General features: G+C 46.6%; 1 protein-coding gene and 1 pseudogene across 2 annotated transcripts in view; one reads left to right on the top strand and one right to left on the bottom strand.

The window, feature by feature from the left end:
- PTPN21 (protein tyrosine phosphatase, non-receptor type 21) overlaps positions 1–13062 on the top strand; it is a 60168-nt gene extending 47106 nt beyond the window's left edge. For both annotated transcript variants that reach the window (XM_011357123.2, XM_023528840.1), the window contains 7 exons: positions 1224–2668; positions 6819–6956; positions 7836–8057; positions 9257–9385; positions 9570–9804; positions 10227–10387; positions 10798–13062. In XM_011357123.2, coding sequence (XP_011355425.1) covers positions 1224–2668; positions 6819–6956; positions 7836–8057; positions 9257–9385; positions 9570–9804; positions 10227–10387; positions 10798–10926 — 2459 coding nt within the window. In that variant the 3' untranslated portion in view covers positions 10927–13062. The remainder of the gene's footprint in view (positions 1–1223; positions 2669–6818; positions 6957–7835; positions 8058–9256; positions 9386–9569; positions 9805–10226; positions 10388–10797) is intronic.
- On the bottom strand, positions 10537–10655 carry LOC111737897 (annotated as a pseudogene).
- Positions 13063–13084: the final 22 nt, after the last annotated feature.

Raw genomic sequence — 13084 nt, 5'->3', positions numbered from 1 at the left:
GATCTCCAGAGGTAAGGAGGCGTCATCCCGCGTGCACTTGGAGGTAGACCTGGCTACTGACGAAAGCTGGGCCAGCCTGCCCCACCCACCTGTAACGCCAGTGGGTGGTTTTTGAGCTTCTCTTCCCTGCCTGTCAACAGGTCCAAGCTGGAAGTGACCCTTCCCTTCTCTGGACTTCTGCAATATGTATCCCTGTAAATTGTAGCACTTCCTTGAATTACGGTGATTTTGTACCTACCTTTCCCCTTTTATTTGCCCAGATTTCAGTCATCCCCCTCCACATCCCTTCTTAGCACAGTTTTCACACATACAGGCACACAAACGGATGGTTCACGGGGCACACAGAGGTGCCTGGAGGCAGGGGGATCAGGTGGGTGGGGCTTGTGCTGGTCCAGACAGACTGTGCTGGCCGTGAGAAAAGGGCGACTGCAGAGACTCAGATGATGTGTGGTCCAGATACCGGAAAAGCATGGGAGTAAGGAAGCAGTGTGCATCTGCAGGACAAATGCAATGCTGCGTTTGCATCCCGTTTCTTCGTGGCTCTGTGCCACCATAATGAAGTCCACACACCAGACTGGAGCATTTGTTTTGGCGATCACTTGTCTTCTGGCCCCTAGTGAGATGCACAGCTTCTGGTGACACTGTTGGACTGGGAGAGGCTCAGGCCCTGATCAACTATTGCCCTTTTATGCTCATCCTGGAAGAATTTATACAAATAGCCTACAATTCCACTTAAGGAATTACAGACAGCTGGTACTTGAACTAGCTCAGCATCAGCGGGCTATGCCCCCACCAGGGAGAGAAAGCAGTCAGTGGCCCCATGCCTCTAGTGGTATCTCTGCCTGCATCTGCCCAGCATTCCAGAAAGTCTCTGGTAAAACACATCTCACTGACTTTCAGAAAAACAATGTTTTATGACACAATTGTGCTCTTAATATTGGGCTTAGATTTGGCTAATCTTTATCAGGTGCCAGGCCCTGGATACCACCCTTAGAGGAGGCAGAGCCAGTCGCGGTCCTATAAACGAGGAAGCCGGGGCCCCAGGAAGTGACATACCCAGGTCACTTAGCTATGTGGGTAAAAAGCCAGGCCACTTCAGCCTGGATTTTTATAAGCTGCATTGAAAATGCCATCAACATTCAGGACCTATGTCAATATTTGTCTGGAGTAATTTAATAGGTTTAAGAAATCTCATTTAAAAATATGTTTTAAATGTCCCCCAGATAACCTCTTTGTGACCAACCAGAACGGGTGCTATTGTCACTCTCAGACAAGTTTGGACCGAGCACAGATAGAGCTCAGCGGCCGGGTCCGGAACGGCAGTGTCTACAGCGCACACAGCACTAGCTCCTTGAACAACCCTCAGCCCTGCTTGCAGCCCTCGCCCATGTCCTCCAACCCGAGCATCACTGGGAGTGACGTCATGAGAACTGACTACGTCCCATCCCACCGGCACAGCGCCCTGATACCCCCGTCTTACCGCCCGACCCCTGACTACGAGACGGTGATGAAGCAGCTCAACAGAGGGATGGCGCACGCAGAGAGGCAGAGCCGCTCGCTGAGAAACCTCAGCATCGGCAACTCGTACGCCTACAGCCGGCCCGACGCGCTGGTCTACAGCCAGCCCGAAATTCGGGAGCACGCCCACCTCTCCTCGCCCCAGTCGGCCCACTACCCGTTCAATCTGAACTACAGCTTCCACAGCCAGTCTCCGTACCCCTACCCCGCGGAGAGGCGGCCCGTGGTGGGCGCCGTCAGCGTGCCCGAGCTGACCAACGTGCAGCTCCAGGCCCAGGAGTACCCGGCCCCCAACATCATGAGGACGCAGGTGTACCGCCCGCCCCCGCCTTACCCGCCCCCGAGGCCGGCCAACAGCACCCCGGACCTGTCCCGCCACCTCTTCATCAGCAGCAGCAACCCGGATCTCATCACCAGGCGGGTCCACCACTCGGTCCAGACCTTCCAAGAAGACAGCTTGCCGGTGGCGCACTCTCTCCAGGAGGTCAGCGAGCCGCTGACCGCGGCCCGGCACGCCCACCTGCAGAAGCGGAACAGCATCGAGGTGGCTGGGCTGACGCACAGCTTCGAGGGCCTGAGGCTCAAGGAGAGGACCATGTCGGCCTCGGCCGCGGACGTGGCGCCGCGGGCTATCAGCGCAGGCTCGCAGCCAAATGTTTTCATCGAAAGAACAAAGCGAGGAGAGCCGGACGAGCAGGAGGGCCTGAGATACGGCCACCACAAATCCCTTTCTGACGCCACCATGCTGATACACAGCAGTGAGGAGGAGGAGGAGGATTTTGAGGAGGAAAACAAAGCACGGGCTGCGCTCTCCCTGCGGGCACCTGAGTCCCGGGGGAGTTACTCCCAAGAGCCGCCATCTGGCTACTCCTGTGCCTCGGTCACACCGGTCGCGGGTCCTCTGCACATTCTCGAGCCCAAGTGCCACGTCACAGAGGCTGAGCGCCGGGCGAGGGAGGGCAGCCCCGTGCGCATGCTTGCGGAGGCCCAGCGGCCCAGGAGGGACGGGCTGCTGACTCCCTCCATGTCCGAGTCCGACCTCACCACGTCGGGGCGGTACCGAGCGCGCAGGGACTCCCTGAAGAAGAGGCCAGTGTCAGACCTCCTGTCCGGAAAGAAGAACGTCGTGGAAGGGCTCCCGCCGTTAGGGGTGAGTGCGCAGGTGTGTCCCAGCCCGGACGAGTGTGGCGCAGGTGTGTCCCAGCCGGGGCGAGTGTGGCGCAGGTGTGTCCCAGCCCGGACGAGTGTGGCGCAGGTGTGCCCCAGCCGGGACCAGGCCCTTTCAGCCTGTTCTCTCTACGCTTCCTCCCCTCTGTCTCTCCTTTGACCCCCAGCTTCTGATGTTTTTCACCTTTTTTCCTTTCAATTTTTGAACCCCCACCCCCACACCCCCGATGTTTGACTCTTTTTATCTTATTTGGAACACGTTTGTGTTTGATTGTCCGTGGAAATAATGGGATCGATTAGAATTTTAGTGGTTTTCTAGAGATAATTAAACGAAGTGAACATGTAAATGTAGGAGGCTGCATGGTATGGGATGGAAAGGAAAGAAAGAATGAAGCGTTTTAGCAAGGCAGTGGGGAGGGAGAGGAAGTTAATTCCACGACCTTAGCCAGGATTGCCCTGGGACCACCCGTTGACAGCACCCTTTGCCCCCAAAGCAGCCGCTGTTCTGTTTGCTGCGTTTGCTTGGGCGATGTCTGAGAGCAGCCTCCACGGAAATGCTCCCAAAGCGTCTTTACGCTGGAGTCACATGGCTGCAGCGGCAGATGTGCGGCCGGGGTCCCTGAAGGTCGGGCAGTGATTCTGGAGTTGGGGAGGTGGCACTCTGTCAAGAGAGCTCCAGATGTCTTTAAAAGAGTAAATGAACTAAGAATCTAAGGAAGGTTCCTTGTAGAAAACGTGCTCTTTAATTTTCAGTATAATAACCATGAACTAATTAAGCACTTCTTAAAGATTGGAAGCAAAATGTAAAAGCAAAACACGACCCCAACTGCCATTCCCAGAGCATGTACCATGTGCCCTGCATGTCATCTGCTTTACTGTGTCCAAGTTACAACAGGCCTATTGTTCCTGCAGATGAGGAAATAGACTGAAATTTTTAAGTAACGTTCCCAAGGTCACATAGCTAGTGAGGGGCTGAACTGGAATTTTAAACCCATGTTTATCTCTATAACCTCTGTTCTATTTACACTGTTCTGAGTTATATTGTATATAATATTTTATTAAGTAACAGTTGCTTATCTAAGCATGGCTGTTTTCTGTCTTTCCACTGATACCTTTTAACGTTGAGTCCTCACGTTCTGGCCAGGCATTTGTGTCTTTGTCATGTCAGCATGTCCACTGTTAAGCCATCTTGTCGCATTGCTCAGGCTCCTGGCTCCTCATGCCTGTACCTCCACACCCCTTGTCCTGCCTTCTGGCCAAGCTACATGATTAAATAACTAACCTATCCATTCCGTCTCCCCATGTCCTGGGCAGCTACGACTTTTCTGCCCATCTCTGTTGGACTACAAACCTAGACTTGAGGGCCCATCACAAATATGGTTCTGGCCTAGTAGTTTAGGTCCTCTGAGATGCTATAAATATCTTCATAAGTGGGAAAAATATTCATACAATATTATTGTGCTTCTGAAATAGATAAGTGTACACAGACCAACATCACTTACAACCGTGTCATGGGTTTAAATGTGTTTTCTTTTAAATAATTTTGGATTTGAATTTTAAGTTTATTTTTAATTCTCACTTACCTACCTGTGTCTTAGGTTGGCCGAAGTGGAGCCTGTGGGCTCATGATTCAGGGTGGGAACAGGCTGTGGACATGTCTTCCAGGGCAACTCTGCTCGAGCCCCTGAGCCAGCTGGACGAGACCCTTTCATAGTTAATATGCTCCTCTAATAACATCAAGAACTGGCCGTCGTTTTTACGTGTGAACTGGGTCTTTTCCCCAACACTTGAGTATGGTCAAGTGTTCAAGCCTATTGTCCCTGTATGTTTTTAATGGGCCTGGCAAGTTCTGCTAAATATGAGGACTTTGATCAATTTGGTTCTCTAAAAACACAAATTTTCTCCCTCATTGACTTTCAAAACCTACAGCATTAATAACATTATGTGATTGGATTATGCTTCTGCTCCTTTTAACATAAAGGATTTTTTTTTTTTTACTAGAAGGTGTGTGGCAACTGTGACCAGAAGGAAAGGACCTAAGAGTAGAAAACTGTGTCTGAGTCTGAGTCCAGACCCTGCCATTTTTTATTAGTTCTCTGCTCAGTGGGCTTGGACCCCTTATGCACCAGAACTTCAGCTTCTTCAGCTGTCACATTGGGGACAATCATCTCTGTTCTGCCTGCTGTGGCACTGTGCTAAATCCCATGTAAGGATAGGCATGAAAAATGCTTTTTGAATTCTGTGATGCAACATAACAGATTTCCATGAAAGGTAGTTTTTATTGTTTTGACACTGATGACCATCTCTCTGTATAAAGAGGCAGCTCTTTGACCTTGGGCAAGCTATTTCACCTCCCTGAGTTTCCTCATTCGTGAAGGAAGACAACCCCAGAGAGTCGTTGGGGGGATAAAGTGATAAAGTGAGGTCTTGGCACCTAGAAAGTGCTAGGTCAAATTTAACTGATTACTATAAGGTCACAACATACATTTAACTTACCGGCTTCCCAAGAATTGAAGAGCCCTGCCCTGTACTAAGCCTTCTGACCTCGCCCCTCGTAGTAACACAGGTTTGCCATTATATCTTTTGTTCCAACAAACAAACTTAGTTCATATGCGAATGTGAATTAAGGTTAGAGAGGTTTAGTATCAAAAACAAATAAATCGCAGATAAGCAGGAATGTTTTAGAATCCTCCACCCACCCCCACCTCCAGGAACTTGTTATGTGAAGAAGGTGGGTAGACTGGTTTGAGGGCCTGAACTGCTACGTGAAGATTTTCTTTTGTTGTACCCTTGGTGTTGTGTGGTGGTTCTCACGTAAGAAATCACTGTGCAGGTTGTACGTTTAAAACCACATGCTCTTTCTCGTACTCTAATTTGGGCCAAGTAAAGGGGTATTGGGGGCTACTTTTAACTATATGCTCCTTTCTTCAGACACTGGCGTTAGAACGACCCTTCACCCAGCATGCCTGTTCTGGGGCATTTTGAGTCATTTTCAGGCAGAGAAGTGCTGGAGCCATCTTACACTAGCTGGCACGAGCTGTTAAATTGTCAGGGCTTTTGTAAGCCTCGTGATCGTGATGTTACACTGGCCGATTGAAATTGGCCATGGTGGGAGTGTTCTCCCTGTGTAAATTGGCAAACTTTACAGATGAGAACTTCCCACCCTGGAGTGTGAGCTGTTAAACATTTACCACCATATCACTGTTTTCTACGCACATGAAGATCATGAAATTTTCGCCTGTGCAGGAAACTTTTAGTCTCCTTCTCTCCCTGTTCCTGTCTCCCTAACCCTCCCTCCCTCTCAGGCTGGTAGAGCTGGTTTGGCTTATGATGACACAGAACTGAGAAAACCATTTCTTCCAGATTGGGGCTAGTATCATTTTAATTCCAAGGAGCTGTAGAATATCTAAGGAGGCTTAGCATTCTTAGGCTTGTTCTCCTTGGAGAAGAAAATCACTAGCTTTGATAATAACTGTAGGAAAAGTCTGTGTTCAGGAGACAGCATGCTGCCGAAGCTCTCGTACCCGGGCCTCCTGGTGTCATGATGGAGATTTCAGCCCTGTTTTATCTCCCTGGCTTAAAAATGTGGCGGTTTTGAGAGGTCTGGTGATCCAACTCAGGTCACACAAGTCCTGCAGTATAATACAGAACAGAATAGAGAGTGCTACCGCAGAAAACATTTACTTATTTATTTCAGAATAATTTAAAGAACTAATTTATATATTTTTTTTAAAAAAATCACAAAAGCTTATTGCAGTCAGGTGATTGCATTTAAAACCCTTTTTGAAGACGGCAGCTGAATTTTTGATGTGCCATGTTCTGAGATTTGGGAGTTCTGGGAAGGAATGCTGTCTGCCTGGAGCCTCACCTGTCATTACAACAGAACCCTGAAACCAACTGCATTTCAAAACCTCCTATCTGGAAGACTTATCAGGGCTTTGGTCTTGAAAGGAATGCCTTCCTCCCAGTGTTTGTTAATCAAGTGTGTGCGGCTGTGGCGCGTAAGTTCTTTTGTGGTTGTTGGCAAAGGAGAACGCTCCCTCTTTTTCTTTCGAGTCTTCAGTCCGATGACATTTTTTCCCCCCAAAGGGGCTGTATTTGTGTATATTTCATATATACATATATTTTTGTAGGGAATGAAAAAGAGCCGAGTAGATGCAAAAAAAATCGGTCCTCTCAAATTGGCTGCCCTGAATGGACTCTCCCTATCTCGATTGCCTCTGCCTGCTGAAGGAAAGGATGTGCCTGCCAGAGCCACCAACGATGAGAGGGTATGTCTGAGTCACCCTAGCTGTATCCCTTCTCTGGGATAGCAGACGAAATGCTAAAAATTTTCTTCCTGAGATGATAATGCATTTTCTGTCACCTTTAATAATCACAAATGAGCATTAAGGAATTTTGTAATCTGGACCTCAGCACTGGGGCAGACTTGCACCTAATACCTTAATAGATAACTTTGGGCTAAGAGCGTTGATTTTTTTGTTTCTGAATGTTGTTCTTTACCTTCTTCCAGCCATCTGTGGCTGTGTTGATTTTTGATGGCCTTAAAGTTAGAGGAAACGTATAAATGCATATGAACACGTATACACAGGAAAGAAAGCAGACATTGCTTTCATTTGCTGAAATTTTATCTTAAGAGTAAACAGTTAACTGAATTTTTCAAAGCTTCCTTTGTGACTGAGACAGGCATAAATTATGCTAAGCAAAAATTCACTTACAAATCTATCCTGGAGATTAGTTTCCAGAATTTACTACTGCTTTCAGTTTTTTATATAATTATATATTATAAAATTGAAGCATTTGTTCATAGATTTTGAAATTGATTCTCTTACTCCAGGATTTAGTGTTCTCTAGGAGAATTTTGTTTCATAGGCCATCACAAAACTGACCATAAATTTAGAGAAAATGAATTCCACAAATTGCTTTAGGCCAAGTTTCACCTTTAAACAGAACTGCATTTATTTCTCACCAGTAAGGTTATTTCATTTATCATTGTTATGGCTTGTTAAAAATTTAACTTTGGTTTCACCTAGAATTTTCAGTATAACACATAATGCTAGGCTTGAAGCAGAAAACAAGATTTAAAATGTACAATCGAAATGCAGCTGTGGCAATGTAACTGTATTCACATTATTCCACGTATTCTACAGTGTAAAATCCTGGAACAGCGGTTAGAGCAGGGAATGGTATTCACAGAATATGAAAGAATTCTTAAAAAACGGCTGGTGGACGGGGAGTGCTCGACAGCACGACTCCCTGAAAACGCAGAAAGGAATCGATTCCCGGATGTCCTTCCCTATGACGACACCAGGGTAGAGTTGGTCCCAACCAAGGAAAACAACACTGGTTACATCAATGCATCGCATATGAAGGTGAGCGGCACGTTTAGAATAATAAACGGGGCGTGAAGGTCTGAGTTAAATTACAGGAATGTTAGAATTCTAGTCACGCTTCTATTCTAAAAAACACCTTAGTTTTGAACCGTTGTGAGAAACTGTATTATTAGCTGGGAAGTCCATACAGCAGGGCTGGATAGAGTGTTTACCAACAGAGCCGAAGCCACATTTGCAATCTCCACGTGGTAAAGCACTGTGCCCCCAGCAGCATTGTCAGGACTCCAAAGCACTTATTTGAACTTTGTCCTTCTAAGTCTGAAGACTTTTTTTTTTTTTTTTTAACTCATACATTCTCTCAGGAGCAGCCGAATTGATTTTTCCTTGTGACAAACCTCCGTGCATTTTTATGTAACCAAAGTCTCGGTTTCTCGGTGTGTTCACCAAAGCTTTTATTTACAATGGCACCATCTGTTCTCACTGCACAGTCTTAAAACCATTTTTAAACGTTATTTTGTTCTTCGAAGAAGCACTGCCACTTTTTCTCCCTGGAAATAGTATAATGCCATTTAACTGGGATAACGTGACACCCATTAAAATGGAAAAAGTGATGATTCACAACAGGTAGTGAGGAAAGCCAGATGCTCTCTCTTCTCCACTACTGCATACTTTGCTCATGCTGGCTAGAAAGTCAGTTCTTTATTTTGGGAAGGACAAATTTCCTTCTGGTGAGTGAAGAAGGGTCTGTGGTCAGATGCTGATTTTCTTCTCTCCCACATTTTCTTTAGTTTGCAAGTGACGTTTGATGAGATTAGTTTCACAGTTGAGGCTTTCGAGAGACCTGGCGATCTGCCTGCGGATGCCAGTACCCTTGACCGTCTTTGGGAATCTCTGCACATGCTTTTTCATCTGCACATAATTTATTTTATTTAACAAGCGAGCCTTTCTTTGAAATGACTCACCCAGTCTCTCCTGACTGGGTGGATGAGAACTGTGTAACGGAGTTCGACAGTGAAGAATAGTGGGAAGTCTGAGCTTCAGAACTGGTGGACCTACTGCTCGCCAGTGTGGGACCTCATGGTCCTTGCCTGACGAAATGGTGACAGCTTCCCCCTGGGCCCCCACCAGACCCTTTCTCCCCAGTTCACTTAGTATTACCACAAACAAATGTCTATGCATGCATAAATACATACAGGTCTTACACACACATTAATTTTTTTAACCCTTTCTAATCTCAGGTCTCTGTCAGTGGAATTGAATGGGATTATATTGCAACACAGGGACCATTACAGAATACCTGTCAGGATTTTTGGCAGATGGTGTGGGAACAGGGAATTGCTATTATAGCAATGGTGACAGCAGAAGAGGTGAGTCCTCCTGTCTCTGAATGGATTGTCTCAGCCTCAAATGAAAAGTTGACCGTGTCGGGCCCCGATTTAGAGAAGAAGGTGGGGTGGGGCTGCAGGTCTGAGCTTCAGACGCTGAGCTTGCGAGCGCGCCCGTCGCGTGGTGGTGCCTCGTGCTCTGACCGTCCGCGTGCTTGTCTGACAGGAGGGCGGCAGGGAGAAGAGCTTCAGGTACTGGCCGCGACTCGGCTCCAGGCACAACACCGTCACCTACGGAAGGTTTAAGATCACAACCCGGTTCCGCACAGACTCTGGCTGCTATGCCACCACAGGCTTGAAGATGAAGCACCTTCTCACGGGCCAGGAGAGGACGGTCTGGCATCTCCAGTACACGGACTGGCCTGAGCACGGCTGTCCAGAGGACCTCAAGGGATTTCTGTGTAAGTGTCTTCATTCCCAGCACGGCCTGAACCACACAGAGGAAGACTCACGTCCCTGAACTGTTTCCTCTATGCTGCCTCGTATAAGCGTCGGACTTGTTTTAAAACGAAATTTTAAGGGTTTGGGGGGAGGCTTAAATGGAAGAAGATTTTGAAGTATAATTTAGTAGCAAGCAGACGCTAATAACTGACTCTTAGAGAGTTTCTGCTCCATTTCATTTTATAGATGAGAAAATGGAAGTCCAGACAGAGTCAGTGACTCGCCCGAGATCCCACTGTCACTCAGGGGCCGGGCTTGGTTAACGGGCACCCAGCTCCCTGTCTGGAGTCCTCTCAGCTTGGTCAGTGGGAATAATATGAAAATTGTCCATTTGATATGTTTTAATCCGTGAGTAATTTTCCAACCCATGGATGTTGCACAGCATACCTCGAGGAGATCCAGTCTGTCCGCCGCCACACCAATAGCACGAGTGAACCGAGAAGCCCCAACCCTCCCGTGCTGGTCCACTGCAGTGCCGGGGTGGGCAGGACTGGCGTCGTCATCCTGTCAGAGATCATGATTGCCTGTCTGGAACACAATGAGGTGCTTATTTCCTCTTTTAGTGCTGCGGGAGGGGGGAGTGGGTCCCGCACAGTGTTGGGGAGGAGAGGGACCTAGTGACCTACACGGCCCTCTCTGAACAAAGTTTCTCGGGTTTTTAGCAAAAAAAAAAAAAAAAAAAAAAAATTTAACACCTACAGCACCCAGTCTTCCTAGGTGGACTCCCATCCAAGTACTAATCAGTCTGGACCCTGCTTAACTTCCGAGATCAGACGGGATCCGGCACGTTCAGGGGGACATGGCCGTACACAGTTTCTTGGGTTTTTAATAGAAGACGCTAAGATAGGAGATTGCCTGTCCCCTAACCATATTCCTCTAGGACACAAACTGCCCCCCTCTCCCTGTCGCTCTTCGCGGGGTGCGTTACCCTCGTGGCCGGTTCTCTGTTGCAGGTGCTGGACATCCCCAGGGTGCTGGACATGCTGAGGCAGCAGAGGATGATGATGGTGCAGACCCTCTGCCAGTACACGTTTGTGTATCGGGTTCTCATTCAGTTCCTGAAAAGTTCAAGGCTCATATAAGCTCCCACGGCTTCTCAAGGGGCCCTGATCACGGGAAGCGTTTACAGCTGAGAAAAGTGCTTTCCTGACTCGTACTTTCTCCTCCACGCTCTCCTGCGCGGAACGCTACGTCGGGCAGTGCGTGGCGGTGCGCGTGGCGGTGCGCGTGGCGGTGCACTGCGCAGGCGTGAAGCGGGAGCCTTTCACGTGGGAAGGGGCGGAGAAGGCGGCCTTGGCGTCGCGGGCATCGCCCGGCTCCGGGCTGTCTGATTCGCAGCACTGGTACACATTTTGGAGATTGTATTTTCCAGACAATTCTGTATTTTACCGAAGCTATGCCCGGCCATTGTGGCAATCATTAAGGAGCATAGGTTTCTATCTTAAACAAGTTTTTGATAGTGGAATTTTATTTTATGACTAAAATATTTGGGGTTTTCTTGTCGAAAAACTGAACCTTCCATGAGGATGATCCACAGATATAAGTGATTCCTTTATAACTTTATATTTAAAACCATGTTACTATCTTTTATTTTTAAAAAACCTTGGGTACTTAAGAGTTTAGTTACCAAACTCAAACTGCAAGAAGAATCTAAAAGTGTTATTTTGAAGCATTTAGACAGCATTTTTATATTCAGAAAATTTTTTATCCTAAAAATTCTATATATTTGTACCTTCTAAACAAGATTTCAACTCATTAAAGTACTGAAATGAGTCCTTTAAGGGAAAGTTGGGAATGAAGGCACATTATTTAAAAATGTAAGAGCATAATCAGATTCACTGTTTTTTTTCAGTATTATTATTAAATCTAAATGAGTTTGATTTTATTGGTTGAAAACGAAGTAAAAAGACAATTGCATAGGATGGAAGTGAAAAAACAGTTGCACTTTTGTTAAAAACAAGTGTGTTTTAATGTATGTGTTGCTTTACAGATGAAATGATAAGAGTGGACATTGTTTCAGAAGTGTTTTAGAAGAGTAAGGCGTAAGAGTATGTAGGATGACTAGGACGAGAGTACGTGCAGGATGGTAAATGCGGATGCCTTCGTGTGTACAGAAACACAGTATTATCTATCCTTAGACCGAGATGCTGGGATGGAGAGTGGGGGCTTGACAGTATGGAGGCTGACTCCACCCCGCAGAGGGAGGTGTCCCCGGGAAATTCTAGGCCTGTCACTCTCAGTGACTCACTTATTTCCTTGGAGTTCTTCCACCTAAAACTCTGTTCTTTTCTGACAAATAAAATCAAAAAGAAGCCTGGAAGAGGCTTTATTTTCTTCTGGTTGAAAGAAGAGTTAGTAATAGTTTCACCTCATCTTCTAAAACCATAGCCCAAACTTGCAAGGCTACCAGAAGGTGCTGTGATATTCGGGAGGTACGTGAGTTTTAGCTCCCTAATCCCCTTACGTTCACCCTTCAGGTCACTTTTAGCTTCTTAGTCCCTCCACCCCCATCCCAGCGGGCAGAAGAAACAGGCTGAATTAAAGAGGGAGAGTGTCACCTATGGCCCAGGCCAAGATGGCCTCGTCACAGTGAGAGCTGACGAGTAGGTAAGGACCGATTGGTACGTTTAACTGAGGAGCCATCTCTTTGTTCTTTCTTCTGAGGCTGCTGCTCCAAAATACAAAACTTCCAAAATGTCAAATCTAGGGCCACTTTCCCAAACTACAGTATCCTAGGGTTGGTTCCCGTTTCTGTGGGAATTGCTAAAGCAGTTTACCTTGACATTGTGACCACTAAGTGTGTATGTGCTGTCAGCTATGAGACAGGATTTACTTAGTACGGTGGATCTGCCTCACTCTGAGCTACTCAGAAACCAACCACGTAAGAAGAAGATTCAGGACACATGAGTGAAAAAAGAATATTGCCAGTGGATACCATTGTCACTTAGGAACAAAATATTAATTTAAACCTGAAATTGTTTTTAAGACTCCTGTTTAAAGCACAATAGACCCAAGTATAAATATTCAGAAAGGGCTCTCTAGAAGAATGGAATCCTAAAGAGTAATATATGTATGTTTGTGTGCCTGTTGTAATAATTTGATTATAAGGAAATTACAAAGGCTAAGTTATACCGTTTGAATGTCACTCTTAAAATGTTGCATGACGTAGCTTCTAAGACCCATGTATTCCTGAATAAAAATAAATCTACATGACTAGACTTTGAAATAATGTGATTTTCA

The sequence above is a fragment of the Pteropus vampyrus genome, unplaced genomic scaffold, assembly GCF_000151845.1.
Source record: "Pteropus vampyrus isolate Shadow unplaced genomic scaffold, Pvam_2.0 Scaffold32, whole genome shotgun sequence".
In the NCBI taxonomy this organism is placed as follows: Eukaryota; Metazoa; Chordata; class Mammalia; order Chiroptera; family Pteropodidae; genus Pteropus; species Pteropus vampyrus.
Note: the sequence above shows the minus strand (reverse complement) of the source record. Positions and strands in the feature narration are given on the sequence as shown.